This window comes from Haemaphysalis longicornis, unplaced genomic scaffold, assembly GCF_048455015.1.
Source record: "Haemaphysalis longicornis isolate Haplotype H1 unplaced genomic scaffold, Haemaphysalis longicornis Haplotype H1 scaffold_12, whole genome shotgun sequence".
NCBI lineage: Eukaryota > Metazoa > Arthropoda > Arachnida > Ixodida > Ixodidae > Haemaphysalis > Haemaphysalis longicornis.
Window position 1 is genome coordinate 104,478,115 of NW_027526225.1, and position 21,375 is coordinate 104,499,489.

The 21,375-nt window shown below is 45.3% G+C and overlaps 1 protein-coding gene across 3 annotated transcripts in view; it reads left to right on the forward strand.

Moving 5' to 3' along the window:
- Positions 1-21,375, forward strand: part of LOC144163171 (phospholipid-transporting ATPase ABCA1-like) — a 149,673-nt gene that overhangs the window by 121,933 nt on the left and 6,365 nt on the right. For all 3 annotated transcript variants that reach the window (XM_077693995.1, XM_077693993.1, XM_077693994.1), the window contains 11 exons: positions 1,319-1,463; positions 3,288-3,411; positions 4,661-4,790; positions 5,651-5,771; positions 7,886-8,055; positions 13,515-13,656; positions 14,862-14,996; positions 15,076-15,179; positions 15,841-15,933; positions 17,478-17,724; positions 19,311-19,476. In XM_077693995.1, coding sequence (XP_077550121.1) covers positions 1,319-1,463; positions 3,288-3,411; positions 4,661-4,790; positions 5,651-5,771; positions 7,886-8,055; positions 13,515-13,656; positions 14,862-14,996; positions 15,076-15,179; positions 15,841-15,933; positions 17,478-17,724; positions 19,311-19,476 — 1,577 coding nt within the window. The remainder of the gene's footprint in view (positions 1-1,318; positions 1,464-3,287; positions 3,412-4,660; positions 4,791-5,650; positions 5,772-7,885; positions 8,056-13,514; positions 13,657-14,861; positions 14,997-15,075; positions 15,180-15,840; positions 15,934-17,477; positions 17,725-19,310; positions 19,477-21,375) is intronic.

A 21,375-nucleotide genomic window follows, 5' to 3' on the forward strand; every position in this document is an offset into this window, starting at 1 on the left:
ATAAGAGACACGTACCGGGGAGCAGTTTCTGTCTCTTATACGAGATGTCTCTTATAAGCAGGGAACCATGTTTTCACTTACTAATCAGACCCTAGTTCAATGTGGGCACCGTATGACTAAAATAAGCTCAAAAGAACGCCACAGCATGCTGCAAAAGATTCATTCTAATTATTGTTTGGTCCCAGAATTTATGAAACTTTGTTTGCTTCATGACTGTATTTACACTGTTTTTTACAACCGATTCTACAAGCTTTTTTTCTTTCCTTGTTTATGGAAGATGAATCGTAGATGTTGAGTTCACAAGCCTGCAGAATAGCTGAAAATGGATGAGCTGAAAATGATGTTTTCTGGAAAGAGAAAGGCTGTAAAAGGCACTCCAATTTCAAGGCAAGGCATTCCAGAAGCCCCATGTTCAAAGGGACATGAAAGGCTACAACCGTGACGACTTTTGATAAGTGAAACCTATGTTGCAACTTCGGAAGCCGTTTTCTCAAAACGTTTTTTTTTGCCACCTGTGTCGCTTGTACCAGGGATTTCTTTGTGACCGCTGGGTCTATTTTGATTCCGTTTCTTGCATTACATTCCTTGATGAACAGTTCAGGTCGTGACACTCTTGGTTTTCCAGATTTGTTTTTTGTGACTTTTTTATTCAAATAGTCGTTCACAGTCGACATGCCTGTTGCACATTAACCTCTAAAAAAATGAAGACTAAAAAATATTGTTTTGTAAAAAAAAAATTCTAAAACTGTCACGACCTCGCCCATTCATTTGGGAATGCAAAGCACTTCGAACAAGTTTTCTATCATGTTTCATAAGTCGCTCAAGCTCGGTACAAGTGGAACAGAAAGAAATATAATAAATTAAAAAGTTATCAAAATATTATCTTGAAAGTTTTATGGTGTTATCACAGAAGCATTTCCAGTTGCTGTGCCAATTTTCATCAAAATTCACTCAGAAATAAAAAAGTTGATTTTGAAAGCCACGTCCCCCCTTAAAAAGTCGTGCTTGGTCACACACCATGCACCCAACATCTCTCACAGATTTCCAAATGCTATACACTACATACACTCATACCGTCAGGCTCAATTGTTATAACCAATAATGAGGAAATTGACCATAGTTATAAGCTGGTTATTCTACCATTTTACAATATAAGGTATAGCAAAGTTGACGGTGCCACAACTGTTCATTGTTATATCCAATAGTATATTGTTATAACCGGTATTGTTATAAGTGGGTTGGACTGTATAACCATCTTTGTCATTAGACGAAGGGGCTTCTAATTTCTTCTTCCTCTGTGCCTCCCTTCTCCTTGCAGGTGGTCCAGCATCCCGCTGATGTACCCGTCGTCGTTCATCTTCAGTGTGCCTAGCTCAGCATTCGTCACCCTTGCCTGCTGCAACCTCTTTGTGGGCATTGTCAGCACCGTGTCTACTTACGTGCTCGAGCTCTTCGACGACAAGGTGCCCGCTTTGTCCCGTCTCTTTCTACGCAGTGCAGCTCTCAAGTACAGTACGACCTCGTTACAAGAGACACTCGAGGGACCCCAAAAACGTGTCTCTTGTAACCAAGGTCTCTTCCACGCAATGTTGCTAACATGGCGAACATAGGAAAACCAACCAAACCGCTTTCATTCAATTGTCTCTTACAACCAAGTGTCTCTTGTAACAGTATCTCTTGTAACAAGGTTTTACTGTACTTGTTCTGCCGTGGAGCAGTATTGGCATAACCAAGTTCACGATTTACCATATTTTCGCGCGTATAACCCACACCAGAAATGCGAAAATTTCAGTGGCAAAGTAGGGTGCGGATAATACGCGGGGTTGTTCCTTCAGTGCAGCTTCACGGCAATGCGCGTTGTGCCGTGAAGCTCCTACGCGGTAACACTAACTAAGCCTTCCATGGCAGCGATTGCGCAAAACATACAAGGACAAGGAAGAAAAAACAAGGACGAGCGCACCCTAACAACTGAATTTTATTAGAGAATTGGGACTTTCGCCTTGCAGTCAGTGTATTCTACTTGCTAAGTATACGCTTTTTCTGTCTACATAGTATGTGATGTACTGCTTGAGCAGTGCCTTTGGTGCAGCCTTTTCTGTATCAAATGTGCTGGCAATACGCGAGGATATATATATTTTTTTCTTTTCTGGCGGGCTGAAAGTGGGGGTGTGAATTGTATGCAGGGGCAGGTGATGCGCGCAAAAATATGGTAAGGGTGCAGATCAGTCTTTGGGGCCAAAATACGGTCAAAAAATCGTTTTCTGATAAATGGCATTTTTGGCATCCACGGCAGTTTTTCTATCACCCTGCAGATTTCCTCAACATAGGGCACCATATTTTATTGTAAATACATAGCATTTTGAAGTGCACTCTACAGCTCAGTTGGCACAAATTTCGATGGTAAAACGGCACTTTTCTTGCAATGCACCCATCTCGGCACCCAGAGCAGGTACGACTGTGCTTTTTTTTGCTTCTGATACCTAAATGTGTGGAGAATGCAATGTTGGAAACAAATTTTTCAAGTGGAGGCTTTGAAAAATTATTATTGTGTTCAATTTACACCACCTGAGAGCCATTTCTGGCAGAGTGCAGGAGGAGTGAAGTTCAGTGCGTTGTAAAACAACCAAAAGTAGCTAAATTGAAAAGGTTCTTCCAACATTGCATTTTTCAGTCATTCATCTGCCTAGACACGGGGTGATCGCCAGTCTGTATGGAGTGGCTACTTTGTAATTGTGACCCACAATAATGGCAATTAATCATTAATCATCTCAAAAAAAAAAAAATCAACTAGCAAAAAATATAACTGCACATTTTAAATCAGTACAAAAAAACTCCATAATGCGGTGCAGTTTCACTGAAATTGGTTAGTAAATAGATAAAATAGCTCTAAGACCAGTGTGCCCCCTTAACGACACATGCAAGATTGAAGGGAGAGGACAGGCAGCTCCACCGGCAAGGAATGGTGGGAGTAAACGTCAGGGCCGTAGCCAGAATTTTTTTTCGGAGGGGGTTATGGGTTTTGGGAAGACGATAGTTTTGCAGAAAGCACAGTAAGTATTGCTTATGCGCTGCCTGGAAAAGATTTCGGGAGGGGTTCGAACCCCCAAACCCCCCCTCTGGCTACGGCCCTGGTAAACGTAACACAAAAGTGGTCTGTAAGTGTCTCAAATTCCTTGCCTCAATATATTGAAAAACCGCACCTAAGTAGCTGCGCTAAATTTCGTGTTAGGTAGCGCCTTAATCGGTGATTTTCAAGTGATGCTGATGGTGCCGCGTTGTGCTTTCAGGAGCTCCAGTCCATAGCCCGCATCCTGCGCAAGGTCTTCCTAGTGCTTCCACAATACTGCTTGGGAAGGGGCCTCATGGACATGTTCTCCAATCACCTCACAGCTGAGGCCTTGGCTCGTTTTGGTGCGTTGCTTTTTTCCCTCTTTCCTTTTTCTTTTTTTTTCTTTTTTTTTTTCTCTCTCTCTCTCGAAAGTGTCCTGTTATTCAGCGAGCAGTGTGCAAAAACAGTTCACGCAGTATCTGAGTGTCAAAGCCTTGGCTAAAGATTGAACGCGAATTGAAGAAGAGATTGTGAATTGTATTGAATATCAATCAATCAATCAAACATGATGATCAATCAGGAACAATGAATGCAAATAAATTGACAAGTGTTACGTAGCATCGACTAATACAAAATTTTGCAACATAACGCTAAAACAGTACAGAAAAGTTCATAGGCGTAGTCATGAAGTGACATGATCATTAAAAGCGACAATCTAAAAGAGAAGGGAATAAAGTTCGAGGCATGTACTATTCTCGAGATGAAATGATCGAGCTGGGCGAAACCTATGAGATAGTTTGGATTATACGACGGGTCAAAAACTTCTTGGTTTAATAAATTTAGCGAGGAAGGTAGCTTGTAAGACGGAGATTGTTCATCATAAGTTGTTCTAGGTGTGGGTACGGCCCAAATATTTTCATTTTACACCTGGTTACAGTTCAATATGTGTGAAACTTCATAAACGAATTTTTCCCCCAAAAAATGTGGGTATAAAAGGGAGAATTTCAATTAGGTAAAACATGTTTTACTCACCTGTTCTTCTAATTACAGTGCTTAATAAAGAGAAGTTTAGAATAGGGCAATACGGTTAAGAAAATATATGCAAGAAAACCTAGATGCTGTCATAAATAATTCTGTGTTCCCCCACACAGTAAAATGATAGAAGCTATTCAAAACATTGTGGTTCCTCTCAGACTCTGAAGTAAGGCACTTACTAGATGCTCCAGTGGCTGGTTGAACCATAAATCTGATTGCAAGCATTAACCGGCTTGTTGTATCCCTTGGCACTCTGCTCTGGGGTTCTTTTTCAATGCTTAATTGTTTCAACCAACCAGCTTTCAATTTCTGCCTGAGCAGGAGGCACTGGATGCTTCTCAAGGTTGTTAAGATGTTTTTAAATTGTAACTTGCACTGCAGTAACCTCTAAACCCTGCCGTGCGCAAAAAAAAAAAAAAAAAAAAAATTGTTTTGCCAGAACATAGACATTTTTCAAGAGTGCGAGCATTTCGCTCTGGTCAATCTTTCTCTAGGGTTACTAGATCGGCATCAGCCTAGGGCCTCTCTTTGAATGTGCTCGGTGCTAGCACTGTTTCTGCTCTGTTCCGTTTGCAGGCCTGAAGACCTTCAAGCACCCTCTGGAGTGGGACTTCCTGGGCCTGAACCTTGTCAGCCTTGCCATCCAAGGCCTTGTGTACTTCATCTTCACGCTCCTGCTTCAGTACCGTTTCTTCGTGCGAAAGAGGTACGCACGGGGCACATTGGGGGATGGCAACGGGACTGAATGCATTTTCAAATCCTTAATTAACAGTTGTTGCCTGACTTTAAAGGTGTTTTCTACTTGGAGATTTGTACAAGCATACTTTGAGAGAGAAACAACATCTTTATTTGGCCTGTGAAAAGGGTTACCTACCACCGCCGGCCTCCTGGGGGGGGGAGGCAGCGGGTTCGGCCGCTGGCGCTAAGCATACTTTGAGATTTGTTTCAACTTGCATATCATCTTTCTTAGCAGTTTTTATCATTGGGATCTAGCAGACTAAACTAAACTGGGATGTTTATTCTGGTGTGCTCTAGCACTACCATGGATGCAATGCAATTTCGCGATTTTCATTTTTATCGCTTCAAGAATTATGCCCTTGGTTTTTGTTTGTGTGAGGCACTCTGACCTAAGTTCCAATTTACTTTTTTTACTTTTTTTTTTTTAATCATCATCTCAAGGAGACATAATCAAGCTTGCCGTGGGCACATTTTTATGGCTTGTCCTTTTTTAGCACCAGTACTAGGGCTGTTACAACTTGGTCGCAGAGAGTGTTCCAGAAGCTGGAACGTATACAGTCAAACCTCATTATATTGTTAAAAATATATTAATGTACAGTAACAATATCTTAAAACAGCATAATTTCTTTGGTATATTGAATATTCACGACAAGAATAGACAGAATAACGACCACATGCAAGACAAGAAATACATTTGCTGTACAACGGACACCTATGTATTCACCATGGAGTGCCACAAAAAAAGTGGGAGGGGCAGGGGCGTGTAAGAACAGGTGCTGCAATGTGGCCTTGTAAATAAAATGTAAATGCCGTGATTCTCTTCTCCAGGCAGCAGTCCGTGCCCTTTGACCTGAAGGAGCTGTCCGATGACGACGTAGTCCAGGAGAGAGATCGGGTGCTGGCTGGCCAAGCAGACGACTTCATACTCAAAGTGGAGAACCTCACCAAGGTGCCCTTTTTTCACCTGACACTCTTTCGGTCTGGTGCATGCAGTCGTGGAGCCCTTTGCTTCTTTTCTTAATCAAGTTAGCAGTACACAGCTCACACTCCAATATTTTTCTCTTTTTGCTTGCAAGCCCCAAAATTATCGCCGTCACGACACAGTGTAGCAATGCCCACGGGGGTACAGGTATGACGCTTACTTTCTCAATTTTTCACTCAGTGCTTGGCCTAAGATAGGGAGGGGGCATCATGAGAACACAAGGAAACAATGCTACAAGACTGGACATAAACTCAGATAATGCAAACACTGTCTAAACACATTAAGGTAGGTGTAACGTGTGCTTTATCACCATCTGTGCCTGCACTGACTCCAAGGATGCATCTCCTACCACAGCTTACGGCTTTTCTGCAAATGGGAAATACAGCAAGACTGATGACACCCTGTTTCAATATAGATAGCGAGCCACGGATCATTTGGACACTAACAAGGGTTTGCGCATGTTAAGTCTGTAGCGTGATGGCACAGTGCACTGGGGCAGGTAGTGCTACAATGTGTTTTGGTCCCCACAGTATGGTACGTTTCTCCTCGCTGTAGCTGGTGTGTTTTCCCCAAAGCTCAGTCAGTTTATTGAGTGTTCTGTACACGTGTCATTGAAAGAACAGCTCAGTGCCCCGCAAGTGGATTATACTCTAACGCTCCAAACTTGCACGCGTGTGGAGTTGGGAATTCTGTGACTCGATAAATGCACCGATGTGCCTTGGGGCGCGCCAGTGCACCTTTTAATCCTCGATAAACCACACCGGTGCGCACCGTCGTGGAGCAGTTTTTGGTTGCCCTGTCGCACACCGAGAGAGTCGACGGAGCGCCAGGGTGCAATCCCAAGATGCATTGTGAACGATGCCGAGGGATTGGCTTCCTCCGCCATCTGCTGCAGCGACGGCGCATCGACGCACTCGTGTGAAGGTGGAAATGGCTGTATGTTGTTGCTGGCAATGATGGGTCGCTTGAAAATTCATCAGACAGCGGTGCGGCAGGCTCAGAACAGGTGCTAATAACGACCAGAAATTGCATATGAGCACACAAACATAATGTGCTATGTAGGAATTTCACATACTTCAAAGAAGGCTGCATATCCAGCCAGTAGGAGCAGATATTGGAGCTTTGTGTTTGTATTGTTCGCATGAGGTGTCATGCACAGTCACTGGAGTGCCCAGACCATGAAGGGCCTACTTATTTTGCTGTAGCTGGTAGACAGGCCGTGACTGTAGGCACTTGCGTTGTTGTGGCTCTCATGAGACGAGAAGCAGCTTATGGGTGCACTTTTAGTAGGAGTACATCGTCGCGCATGTGAGTTTGTAGCGTAAGTTTATAGCAGCGCTGTGTCACATTGAGCTGATTTATTGGGACTTGTTAACGCTTTCATGAGTTGCTCTCATAGCCCAAGAGGTGCCACGAGGACAAACTCCTCAGTTTGTCCTCAATCAACACTTCGTGCCGGTGCTCACTGTCGTAGAGCACTGTACCGCACCGGTTTTGGGGGCAGTTCCGGTGCGGCTTTATCGAAAACGCTATAAAAAACAGTCCATCAAGCACGTCGAGACGCTATAAAAAACAGTCCGTCAAACACGTCAAGCAATGCCAGTTTTTTTTTTTTTTTTTACTTGAATTTTTTTCCCTGCCTGCCCTTCTTTCTAGGGTCTTTTTTTCCTACACCCCAATTCTCAGCAGAGAAGCATGTAGGCAATTGTAAATGCTGCCAAAACTCTCTGCCTTTTTAATTAAGATCCTTCTCTTTCTCTCTCTCTCATATCCAGGTACAGACCTTGGCCCGTTTGCCCGGACGCGATAAGTGTGGGAATAAGTTCTCAACTACGACTTTAGCGCTGTCTAGGTAATAAGTCATTTGCCCGAAACTGATCCAAACGCTTGGTTAAGGTAGCGTTTCCGTCGAGTTTTCTGGCAACCGGCTTATTTGCCGTGGCCGACTTCGACTTATTGGCATCTTATTCGTAAGCGGGGACTTAATCAAGAACTTATGCGTATGGGCAAACGGGCCCTGATGTGTTGTTGTGGGCTTTGCTTTGTTGGTGTGAGCGTGCTGGTGCGTCATCCTTGTGCAGGTGTACAGGGCTGGCCAGCACCCTGCCGTGAACCACCTCTGTGTGGGTGTGAGGCCAGGCGAGTGCTTCGGGCTGCTGGGGGTGAACGGTGCGGGCAAGACCACCACTTTCAAGATGCTCACGGGGAACACGCAGGTGACCGAGGGCAACGCCTACATCTCGGGCTACAGGTCAGTGGCTGGCGCACTCCCAAGGGCTCCGCAACAATAGGCGCTCGAGGGACGGGGTGTCCTTTAAGGGGAGACACTTGTCTTGATTGATTGTAGGGTTTAACGCGCCGACGCAACGCAGGCGATGAGGCGCGCTGTAGTGGAGGGCTCCGGATTAATGTTGACCACCCGGGGATCTTTAACGTGCGCCGAAATCTCGCGCACACACGGGCGTTTTTTGCTTTTCGCCTCCATCAGAAAAGCAGCCGTCGCGGCCGGGAATCCAACCCACGACCTCGTGCTCACCACCATAACGCCTTAGCCACTGAGCCACCGTGGCGGGGACACTTGTCTTAAAACAACTTCTTTTAATTTTCAAGTAAATTCTGTACCACTTGTCAATCGTGCTGCTTTTTTTCTACTGATTTCAAATATGTCACTATTTTTGGAGTAAGTCAGTCAGTTCCCGAGATAATTAGAGATAGTTATTCATTTTTTGAGGAACAGTGGACAAAGCAGTGTTAGTCACAAAACTGTAATCTTTATATTTTCCAATACTATGAACTTAGCCATGTGCGAATATTCGAAATTTTCGAATTTCGAAACGAATACCCGATATTCGACTTCGGCTTCGAAACCGAATTTGGCCATTCGAAAAGTTCAAGTATTTTCGAATATTTTAGAAGTTCAGCAGTTCTGCTGAGGTGAACCGCCACAATCAGAGAAAAAACGCAAATCCACCCGCAAACGGCCACACACAAGTCAAGAAATGGCGTGACATCTGTCATTCGTTCTGTTCACCCGTTCGTTAGCGCCTAAATATACATCAGTGCACGACCGGCTTTATAAAGCCGGTCGTGCATCAGTGAATCAACCTCCCTTGCACGTTCGCACGATTTTGATTTAATGAACGAGAGACCGTGTCTTTAGTCGTGCTACAACGCTTACAAAATGTTTTACCGACCGCCGCGCGCTAGTCCACTCCTACTGCGGGTGACGAATTCAAGCAAGGACGAGCGAATGTAAACAAACACACCCGTGATGCCATTGGCGATCGGAGGGGGGTGTAAAAATTCATCTCGTGCAGCTATAGCAGCTATCCAACGCATATATATTTAAAAAAAAAGGTAAGTATAGAAACATTGTGGACGACTGGTTTGTCGAAGCAACAAGAACAAATCCGAACGGCTAAGCAAGAACTGGCTACACGACACCCGCAAAAGCGTAGCGTCCCAGTAAAAGCAACCGTCAGACTGGGGCATGAATTGGCACGCAAACTGCCTTTGAAAACGCAAGTTGATACGTAATAAAGTAATGTAAGATAAGCGGCAGATTTTTATGACTATTTTGTGTTATTTTTTAAAGCCTTGTTCGCTACGACGCTGCTAGTCTGGCAACTTGGGAAGCTTTTGGCTTTGTCCATTCTTTCCTCCATGGTCCATCGCCTTGTCGCGTCGGTCTCGTCGCATTCGCTCATTTCGCCCATTCTTTATTCATTCCCTTCTCAGTATCAGGGCTGTGCGGCGAACTTTCATCAAATTTGATCTGTGCACACCGAAAACATGGACGGGACTCTTCAACGAAGTTCTCGCAGTGCAATATGGAACTTTTTCGAACGTTCAGTTACGACTGCGAAGTGTCGCACGTGTAAGAAGTCTTTGAAAACACCAACGGGCACCACCACAACCCTCGTGAATCACTTGCGGTTTCATCCGGGACCCTTCAAGGAGTACGAGAAGATCCGCGCTTCTGAGTGTGCTGACAGTACTAAGAGGTCAGCAGACAAAAGGTCAAACGTGAGTTCTGCCAGCCCACCCCATTACTTCAAGCCTCTGTTAAGTAACGACAGCCAGCGGGCTAAAGTGCTCACAAAAAAGGTTGCTGAATTTATTGCAACTGGGCTGCACTCGTACTCGCTCGTTGAAGAGCCAGGGTTTTTGGCGTTAATGCATGCCGCCGTACCCGAGTACAAAGTGCCGTCAAGAACCACGTTTTCCCGAAGTGTTGTTCCAGAGCTTTACACTAAAGGAAAGGAAAAAGTGCTGAGCGAGTTGCGCGATCATTTCGAGAAGGGGGCGCCGTGCTACTCCCTAACTACTGACGGATGGACATCAAGGACAGGGGACAGTTACGTCTCCATGACGTGCCACCTGCTTGATTCTGACTTTCAACCGCACACGTACAACCTGGCGTGCAAGCATGTGCCTGAGTGCCATACTTCAGCTAACCTGAAGGACGTGCTGCTCGAGCTTGCAGAGGATTGGGGCCTGCCTCAAGGTATTCCCGTTTTTGTTGTCACAGACAACGCAAGGAATTTTCTTGGAGCAGTGTCGCGAACGCCATGGTTCAGCATCAGTTGCTTTGCGCACACACTGCAGCTGTGCATTCAGAGTGCAAAAAAGGAGACACCGAAGTTCGAGGAGCTCTGTTCTAAGGCCCGAGCTATTGTGGGCCATTACAAAAGGAGCTCGCAAGCAAGAAGCCGCCTAAGAGAAGCACAAGGGAACATGGGCCTTGAACCGCTTGAGGTGATTCAGGATGTCTGCACCCGGTGGAACAGCGAGTATGAGATGATGTGTCGTCTACTGAAGCTGCGACAAGCAATTTCAGTTGATCTCTCCGAACAAGACACGATCGAGAACTTGACTTGCAGTGAATGGCGTCTCATGGCTGCTGTCATGTCCATTTTGAAGTGTGTCGAGGAGGCAACACGGAAATCGTTTTTTGAGAAGCATCCCACACTAGCTCAAGTGATAGCACTGGTGCACTGTATGCAGATTCTTCTATCTCGTCAGTGTCAAAATGGTGGCGAAGAAGCGGCGTTTGCGGGAAACCTTCAGCGGAGCACGAAGTCGCGATTTGTGGACATCAAGATGCAGAGTGCACATGCCTTAAGTACTCTGTTGGATCCGAGGTTCAAGGCAGTGTGCTACACAGAAGCAACCAAGAAACAGTGGCTAAAGAACCACCTCAATTCAGCTGTGGAGAAGGTCCTTCCTCCGGACAGTGGCACGGAAGCTGATGCCAGCTGCACACCTGCATCTGTGATCAGTGATGTCTGGAACGTCTTTGGTGCACTGGCCTCTACTAGCTCCTCATCGCAGGCGAGCACCCGACAGCAGCCACAAGAAGAGGTGGAGGACTATCTCCGCATGCCCGTGATACCTCGCTCTGAGAACCCTTATCTCTGGTGGAAGAACACGGGGAAGAGCCGCTACCCAGTACTGTCGAAGATCGCTCTCATGTAGCTCTCAATCCCAGCCACGCAAGTCTCAAGCGAGAGACTTTTCTCGGCATCAGGAAAGGTCGTCACGTGCAGGAGGCAACTTCTCCTTCCCGAGCATGTGGAACAGCTCGTGTTCATCCACAGCAATAGCTCGCCACAAAAGTAGTGCATGCAAGCCAAGCAATGCCACCACAGAGCCAGACATAACATTTTGTCAATAAACTTGCATTAAACCCGAGTTTATTGTCACTTCCTTTGTCTTGCATTTAAACAGTAAAATAAGTGTTAATACTACTACCATTGTCTTTTATGCCGGCATAATTGCTCCATTTAATATATTTATTATGAATTACATTCAATTAGAAAATATTCGCTTCGATTCGAAAATATTGGATACTATTCGAAAAATATTCGATTAATATCACTATTCACTTCGTATTCGATTCGAAAAAGAAAATGACTATTCGCACATGGCTACTATGCACCCTGGTGAATGCAATAATCGAGGCAGTTTTTCGATGCATCGCTTGGAACTAATTTTACAGTTCATTAAAACTGTGGTGGCACCAGTGGCAAGTAACCATTTTGAGTGCCCATTTCAAACACTGAAGTTTAATGAGTGGTAAAATTAGTTCCAAGCAGTGCATCAAAACACCGCGTCAATTATTGCATTCACCAGGGTTCATAGTATTGGAAAATACAAAGATTACAGTTTTATGACCAACACCGTTTTGTCTACTGTTCCTCAAAAAATGGCTAATTATCTCTAATTATCTTGGTAACAATTGACCAGCTGAAAAAATGAGGGCACATTTGAAATCAGTGGGGAAGAAACAGCAAGTCTGACTAGTGTCACAGAGTTTACCTGAAAATTAGAAGAAGTTGTTTTAGGACCCTTAGTAGCCCCTTAGTAGACCCTTAGTAGCCCCTTAATGCAGTTCTTTTGGGAAAAAAAAAAGATATGCAAAGCGAAAGCTTGGCTTAGCCTGGTTAGGTCACATGGTTAACCTTTGATTTAGCTGTAATTATTAATACTCTTCGTCCAAAGCCCTCCTCTATGGTAGTGGTTCCGCCTCTGTCGTTTTCCGAGCTGAATGGCTCGCTCATCCTCAGTCTCCTACGCTAGCGCTTGACATTCCTCCAGTAAAGCAGCTGGTACCTATCCGCAGGGTGGTCGGCGGAAGCTGCTTGCCGATGGCAGCTCAAAGCCCCTAGCTCCCGCACAGTGCTCAGAGCGGACAGCCCGACCTCGCTGTTAGCCATGGCCAAGCTCACATGCCCACAGCAAGTCACGTGCAGAGAGCACATGCGCCAAGCGTGCACTGGCAGCGGCGGCGGGCTGCTAGCGAAAGCGGTATACGGCAGAGCCCAGCCCAGCGAGTCACGTGATGTGTGGCCAAGGGTGTGGCGCAGCTGCAGTCAAATGAAAGTCAAGTCCTCCATGACGGCGAAACCGCTCAACGAGATTGGTGAAGCTTTGCTTGAAAAGGGCACATGGGTCTTTGCGATAAAAAAAATTGCCCAAAAAGGCAATTTTTTAGGTATCACTTTCTCCTCAGTTTGCGCACTTTTCCCTTTGAAAAGTTGGTAATTGAACAATAAAAGCCATATAGGCCCGGTTTCGATGAAAAAAAAAATAATGTTTCTCTAAATTTTTTTTTCTTTTTCCACCATAAGTGGTATTGCAGGGATAGAAAATCCTTGAGAGGCACACCCCAGCAAGTAAAGCAGCTAGAAAGATAATTTCTTTTGCAGCATAAAGCTGAATGTTTAAACCATCCAATAAGAAAATTACATTTTGCATTTCGTGTTTCAGCAGTTGTTTAATTAGCGTTATTTTTAATTGGTTAGCAGGAGTACTTCTAACCTAGAAGATAGAATCGATGTAAATTTGTATGTGATTGCAAAACAAAAGAAAACTGCTTCCCATACTTCATTCTTCACAACTTTTGGTGTTTATTCATACCTTGCTGGTAATTGCTTGTTGATAAGTTTTTTTTCTGTTGTTCTCAAGAACAATCAAGTAATATTTTTAATTATCTCGGACACTAAATATCTTACATGAAAACTAATTGGGTATTCGAAATTCGCTAAGAAAACTAAACAAGCCCCATTAAGTTTCATCAAGATTCGTTGGAAAGTAAAAAACAAGTTTCTAAGGCCAGTGTGCCCCCTTAAAAGTGCACATTTGCAATATGTGTGCCCATTTAATTCTGTGCTGGCTCATGGTTTGTTTATTTCCACTGCTGCGCAGTATCCGTACCCAGCTCGACTTGGCACGGCAGAACATCGGCTACTGTCCCCAGTTTGACGCCCTCGATCCCTTGCTCACGGGATGGGAGCATCTGGAGTTCTATGCACGCCTCCGTGGGATACCCGACAAGTACGTCCAAAAGGTCAGCACACGGCTTTCGTGCTATTACGCTTCATTGCAAAAGCAAACTCATATTATCTTTGTGCAGGCAGCTTGGTGCAGGACTTGAGCTGAGTGCTGTTTTGGGTCCATGGTCGGGTCCCAGTCAGGCTGCGCGCGCAATCAAAGCTCTTTTGGAGTTTCTTCGGAGCACAGAACTGGACAGAGTTTTGTGATTGAAAATTTTGGCCGCATCAAATGACATCATTTCGTTTTTACATTTTTTTCTCTCTTTTTTTTTCGTTTTGTTTTTCTTCTCTCATCTAGCGTAGCAAGCCAGCCCGACGGCTCGGCTAACATCGCTGGTTTTCATTAAAGTTATTCTCTCTCTCTCTCAAACCCTGCACTACTAAAAGCCGTAATATGAAGCATTGGCTTCCTTTCAGGTGCTAAATATACTTTGCTGCATGTTGTGTTGGCTTTGCAGCTGCTGTCACCGTCATAACATCAATACTTTGCAAAAAATAAAACATTTTTTGGGAAGGTTTTAGCTCTGACTTGAAATGCAGTGACCTCTCTTGACAGAGGGGCCCGAACTCTGTCAAACAAGAAACAGAACAGCAGGACGGCCACTTTTTTCAGTCAGTGACACCTCTGATGAGAGTTGATTATTTGTTCCAGCTGTGAAGTCTTGACATACTTACTTTGTCCACTAACGGATGTTCTTGCTGCCTGTGGGGATGGTGATTCAAAGATGTTCTATTCCAGCTTACCACTCTGAATGCTTCATCCACAGTACTGAGCCGGTACGGAGGTTGTTTGCATTTAATTTCGTGTGGCTTTTAATCTCCTCAGAGTGAGAACATCTGGGCATAGTGCAGATTCGTTCCGTCAAATGTTGCATAGTTTTTAATCGGCAGTAGCAGTTCTATTGCGAAAAATTTTTCGAACGAAAGGGATTTCGGTAATCTTTACCACCATCTATCTCGCGTTTTGTGCATGTAGATGCACCATGCGCCACATTGCTTCTCAGGCTGCATCACACTGCCGCAGAGAAGTTCCAGTCAAATGCGCCTGTATTTTGTCGTTTTGTATTTGGGGCATTTTCTTTTATCTGAAGTGAAACGTGTGGAACACAGTCCCGTTTCTCCCAGTATGGGTAACAACCAGTTCAGGCTTAATCGCGCTGGTTCTAAGCAGCGTAGAAGTTCTTAAAGCTCAGGCATGCACCTCTCTGTTTCTCCTCAGGTGGCTGACTGGGGCATTCGCAAACTGGGCCTGCAGCGCTACGCCCACCGCTGTGCGGGCACCTACTCGGGCGGCAACAAGCGCAAGCTCAACACTGCCATCGCACTCGTGAGCGACCCACCTCTAGTGTTCCTGGTAAGGGCCCCTCCGCCAGCCTCCTTCAGGATGCCTGATCGATGCTAAGCCTGGTATATGCCCTCTCATTCCCGTACAGGACGAGCCCACTACTGGAATGGACCCCAAGGCCCGTCGTTTCCTCTGGGATTGCATCTTGGACATTGTCCGAGACGGCCGCTCCGTCATCTTGACATCGCACAGGTGAGGGGGCAGAGATCCGTCTGGCTGCATACTGTATTTTCTTGCGTATAACCCGCCCCTGCATATAATTCGCACCCCCACTATCCGTCGACGAAAAAAAATAAAAATACCCCCACGTATTGCCTGAATATTTTATACATAAGAGGATGGGCCAAATCTACTTCTCAAGCAACAGTGCACATTGGTTTATGCAAAAGAACTTACCTAGCTGACTGCATTATAGATGACTTGCCGCATACATTTTTTCAAGTTGGTACATGGTTGTGCTGTGTGAGCAGAATAAGCACTGTCTATGGGATAACAGTAGCTTAGTCGATCGCTATTACTGCTGTAGGGGCATCACGGCCCAACGCGAATTGCGGTGAAGCTGCACCAAAGGAAATACCTCGCATATAATCCGCACCTCTACTTGACCCCTGAACTTTTCCCATTTTTGGCGCAGGTTATACGCGCGAAAATACGGTATTACAGGGATGTACAGGAAGAAGAAAGAGCATGTCGGGGGCTCGGGGGCTCCTGTCACTTTGTCCGAGATTTCAAAATAGTAACCGCTGTTGAGCATCGTTGTTAGTGGTGTTGTAGCTAGGAATATTAGTGTATAAGCACTGTGGATGTCATCTGAAATTTCCCTCTCTCTCTCTCTCCCTCTCCCCTGCTGCAGCATGGAGGAGTGTGAGGCACTGTGCAGTCGCCTGGCCATCATGGTGAACGGCCAGTTTCGCTGCCTCGGGAGCATACAGCATCTGAAAAACAAGTGCGTCACATCAGTGGCCTGAGTGTTGCTTGGTTCTCTTTTCTGTGTTCTTTTCTAGATATTTTTTTTTTACAAATTTCACACTGTTAACGAATACTTCAGCTGGGCTTCCGGGAGTAACTTGCTAATGCGTGCTTAGCTGTCAGCTACAGAACGTGGACCATGCAGTAAGTAGCAGAAAACAGCATGCTTTAGCCACCAGGTTGGAGCCGTGGGAGTTACCAAAGACTGGTTATTACATGATGATAATGATATCGTTTAATGGTGCAAAGCCAATAGAGGGATAACAGTACCAAAAATTGTTAATAATATATATCGGTCAGATAATTAGTTAGTGACTTAAAGGATGGGTGAAATAGTTGGTGTGGAGGACCAGGTTGTGACTATGCATGATAAAAAATGAGAAAATGAGTTGTAAAGATATCACTTCTGACAAATACTTGAAAATGGCTAAAATGCATGATGGGTGTGGTGCAACATGTTGTCTCCAGAGTTCCGAGAAGTGTTTGTGTTGTGTTGAGTGCCCTAAATTTCGTTATGTTCTTACATTTACTAGAAAATGTTACCGGTCACTACAAATAAAAAGAAAAGGACATATTTTCACTTCAGTAAAATAAAAAGAAAAGGACTCATATTTTCACTTCAGTATCCCTTCAAAGCGGAGCGTTCGCTGTATCCAGTGGCAACCAGAGTTACTTGATATAGGAGTTGTGAAACTCCCCATAGGTCCCATGCAGCAAAATACAGCCCTACAATTGGTCCAATGATTTTTTTTTTTTTTTGTACAGTGGCGCCATCTGTTGGTGACAAAACAAACTGTACAGTGTGTTTTGCCGCTCGATGACCTGGCCAAAAAATGGTATTTGGTGCTTACAGAAATTCGTTTTGCTGAAGGAGGCCAACATGTTCAACCATGCAAGTGTTTTATATGCATTCGAAGCAAAGGTAGTGAAAAAAAATGTGACTGTATGGTCCGCAAGATGTGTCGTTGCTTGCGCATTGTCGTCTGTGGCGTGTAATCTGTGGTCTTCCGGCAGCAAAAAGAAAAAAAAGAAAACGGGTTAAAATTTCTCTGACAGCTTTACACACGCCTGAAGGCATTATTTTAGAGCCACTTGATTAGTAACTGGATTAATTTTGGCATACAGTGTGCTGTGGGCCGAGCGACAAGTGCAAATTTAGTGCTTCAGGTCAGGCCTATGCTGTGCCAGAGTGCCCGCATAAGCGCCAATTGGCCCAGGCAGATGCGCAGGCGTATAAGCAATCGCAACATAAAAGCCGGAGTTAAGAAAGTAATGAATAACTTAAAAGAAAGTACAAAAATAAAGGATTCTGTGAATTTAAAACAAAGTTTAACGTTAAATTGTCAGTTTGCCTAATTACTGCATTTTTTTGGATAGTGCGTGCATCAGGCGGCACCGTACACATGATCCAAAGTAGGGGGGGTCCAGGTGCAGGCCATTGCGGGCCGTTTTTTGAGACGGAGTTTCGCAAGTGCCTACATCGAAGAACTCTGGTGGCGACCACTGCAATCCCTTCTGCAGGTATGGTGCTGGCTACACGGTGACCCTGAAAGTGAGGGGGGCCTCTGCCGAGCTGGTGCAAGTGGCCTCCGTGATGGAGCGCTCGTTCGGGGCAGCCGACGCGCAACTCCGGGAGCAGCACCTCAACCAGATGGAGTACCAGCTGTCGCCCAGCGTGCCCCTGGCCACCCTCTTCGAGCGACTTGAGGCAGCTCGTGAGAGCTCGCCCCTCGAAGACTACTCCGTCACGCAGACCACCCTCGATCAGGTGGGTGCGGTGACTTGACAGAGACCGTCGGTGGAAGGGTGTCGGTTTGTTTCGCACAGTATCACTGCCACTTTAGGGGCTTGCCTTGTTGTCATAGCTCGCTCGCTGGGCCCAAGTAGACCCACACGGCATTCCGTCGTCGCGGCGTAACCCAGAGGCTTCGAAAGGCAAGCGGTTTATATAGTCATAAGCGTTTGAAACTCGTGAACCGCTGGCGCTCGTCATACATCTCCCCGTTGTTTAGCGCAAAGAAAACTGCAGGTACATTTGAGGCAAAATATACGTAATTAGCCGGCAGAGCCCACGTTCATTTAGTTAGGAACGCTTGTTGGGTTGGTTTTTATGATAGTAAGCGAGAAAAAGTGGCAGTGCAATGCCAAAATGTGCAGGAAGAAAAGGAAGCATAAGAAGAAGACAACTCCCGCTGGTGCAGTTTCAGGCATGGGGGGCGGGGCGCGAGCACTACGAAGGCAGGGAATTTGAAATGCGTTGAGTGGTAGGAGTGAGCAGATAACGGCGCTACAGCCTATTATCGTGAATCACTGCTCTGCACTTCCGACAGCTTTCACATTAAGTGGAACAGCTTTAATTTTTTCTGTTTTAGTTTGGAAATTAGACTCATGCCTGCCAACTGAACAAAGGGTCTCACCATTTTTAAGTGAATCATTGTTTTACCTTATTTTAGATTCTATCACCTCGCTCATTCTGGACGTTTCTATTTACCATTCAGCACAGAAAGTTCGGCTAGTTGGTGATGGAACCTTGACATAGTAAGAAGCGTCTCTGAAAAGACGGGGACACAAGAAAGAACGCTCACACAGGACTCGTATTTGCCGTGGCCCTATGCACCGTAAATTTATAGCCCCTCCTCATAACCCTCCTCATTCATAACCATTAATATCAAGTGGTCCTGTACACCAGTGTAATTTTATGCACTTTTAGCCAGCCTCTAGCCCAATGCAACTTTTGTCACGCCTTTATCCGACCATAGCGCTGGCTCTCTTGGCCCTAATGGCCCTTGTGCCAATAAACTGCGCTAGAGGAAGCCATTTTGTGTGCTCTCTGTGGAGCTAGGTTAGTGGAAAGTGGTCGTTTATTCTGCACAGGTATGTATTGTCGCGAAGCCAAAGACGACGCAGTTATCTTGAAGCAAAAACAAGTTTATTTGAGCGAAGTTGTGCTCCCCTAACAACTCAAAGTATACAGAGGCGGCGAAACAGCAAGTCAACAAAGTGACGTGCAGAGGCGAGCGTCGGCGAGTCGAATGCCGCGGTGTCTGCTCTGCGGGAATTTATCTTTCAGCGCGAGTGTTTCTCGAACCGTCGAATTACATCCAGAACGCTGTAGATCGAAGAAGATTATTCTAGGCTGGTGTTAGGGCGACACACTCCCCCTATGAAAGGAGATAACACGTGCTGGATAAAAATAAAAAATGGAATGCGCTCTTTACTTGGTCCACGGATAACACAGATAACACAGCCCAGCGCAGCCGGTCGGCAAAAACAGAACATACATAAACAAACCCAATGCATGGTTCGTGGCAGTATGATTCTTCTAATTTGGGGCCTGTTGTTGGTTCCGTGCAGGTGTTCATCAACTTTGCCAAGCAGCAAGGCGACGTTGCAGGAGAGCTGGGCGAGGCAGACAGCAGCGACCTTCCGTCCACCCTGCCGTCGTCGCCCAGGGCCCCACAGCCCCCCGCGGCACCTGAGAAGCTCACACCGGTCGTCAGCATGCGGCCAGCCTCCTCTGGCAAGTGCTGCCTGCCAGTACCCTTATAAAGGAGAGGCTGTGTGTTCCATGTGTGGGCTGCGTATCATATTTACTCGAATCTAACGCGCCCTTGATTGTAACGCGCACCAGTTTTTCACGATCTGAAGAAAAAAACGCTATATCCTCAATTGTAACAAGCACTAGACTTTTATTATTTAATACAAAAATGCAACTTTTTCTCACTTGGAACAAGCAATGTTTATTCCAAAGGTGGCACGAAAGGAAATGTGCCGGTTATTGCCAGCAAGACGGTCACCACGACGACGGTCCGGGGCAGCTCTGTCGTTACAAGTCTCTGAGCCGCTCGCTGCTGCTACACATACTCCGCCAGCGGGTCTTCTATTTGGGGATATTGCCCCTCTTTGGCCCGCTGAGCCCTTGCCGTGCCTTGCTTGTGAAAATTTTCTCTTTCTGTTGGCGCCAGTCCTGCACGCAAGTATCTGGAACACTGAAGGCACGTGACGCGGCCCGATTTCTATCACTTTCCGCGCACAAGATTACTTTCTTGTTGAACGCAGCATCGTGGTGAACCCTCCGTGTCTTCGCAGTGGGAAATTCTATGGCGGAAAGAACAGTGGAACACAAAAAAAAAAGACTACACAGACAACAAAGGCAAACATGCGTAGACTACGAAGTGCTGGCTACGCGTTCAGTCATCAAACTGCCATCTTGAAACATCGATGGCGATACAGCGCCACAGTTTTGAGTTGTACTCAATTGTAATGGCCATATGATTTTTGGACCTATTTTTCTGGAAAAAAGGTGTGCGTTAGATTTGAGTAAATACGGTAAATGGATTTGCTGTGTGTAATGACAGACATGCTGACAACCATGCTTGTGGAGGAAGGCATAGCTTGCCCGCCTGTTCACTGCGGATGATTTTCAAGGCAGCAGTTCTCAGACGGCAGCTCACAGAGGGATTTTCATGGCCAACAAAATGCTCAGTCTTCATTGGACCCTCTTCGCCGTGTGTTCTCTGCCCCCCACCCCCCCACCCCCCTTTTTTTTTTTTTTTTTTCACCAGGTTGTGGGAGCTTTGTTTAGGACTAGATTGAAAGCAAACGTTTGCCTTGCAGCAAAAACATCACGTTCTTCCAGCTTCTTCTCATTGCTTGTAGATTTCACACTGCACTTAAAACAATTCCTTTTAATTTTTAAGTAAACTCTTTGAAGGTCCTCAGTCTTGCTGCTCATTTTACCCACTGATTTCAAATATGTCATTATTTTTTGAGTCAGTCAGTTAGTTCCCAAGGTAATTAGAGGTAAGTAGTCATTTCTTGAGGAACAACAGAGAAAACAGTGTTAGTCATAAACTGTAATCTTTATATGTACCGATACTATCAACCCTGGTGAATGCAATAAGAGAAAGGGTTTTTTGATGCACCGCTTGGAACTAATTTTAAAGCTCATTAAACTTTGGTGGCACCAGTGGCAAGGAACCATTTTGAACACCCATTTTCAAACACCAATGTTTAATGGGCTGTAAAATTAGTTCCAAGCGATGCATCAAAAAACCCCTTCTCTTATTGCATTCACCAGGGTTCATAGTATTGGAAAATTAAACATTGCGGTTTTATGACTAACACTGCAGTGTCTATTGTTCCTCCAAAAATGACTAATTACCTCTTATTATCTCGAGAACTAACTTACTGATTAAAAAAACAGCAGGACAGAAGTTCAAAAAGTTTATGTAAAAATTTTAAAAAAATTGTTTTAAGCCATGTCTCTGTTAAGTTGACTTCTCTGCCTGACAATGACGCAGTGGAAGGAAGCCCAATGTGCATAGAAATATCTCAACTTTGCAAGCGAATCCCTCTTGTGTCAAAATCATTCTTACTCCATCGGTTGCGCCTATCCTTTATAGATTAAACTACGATG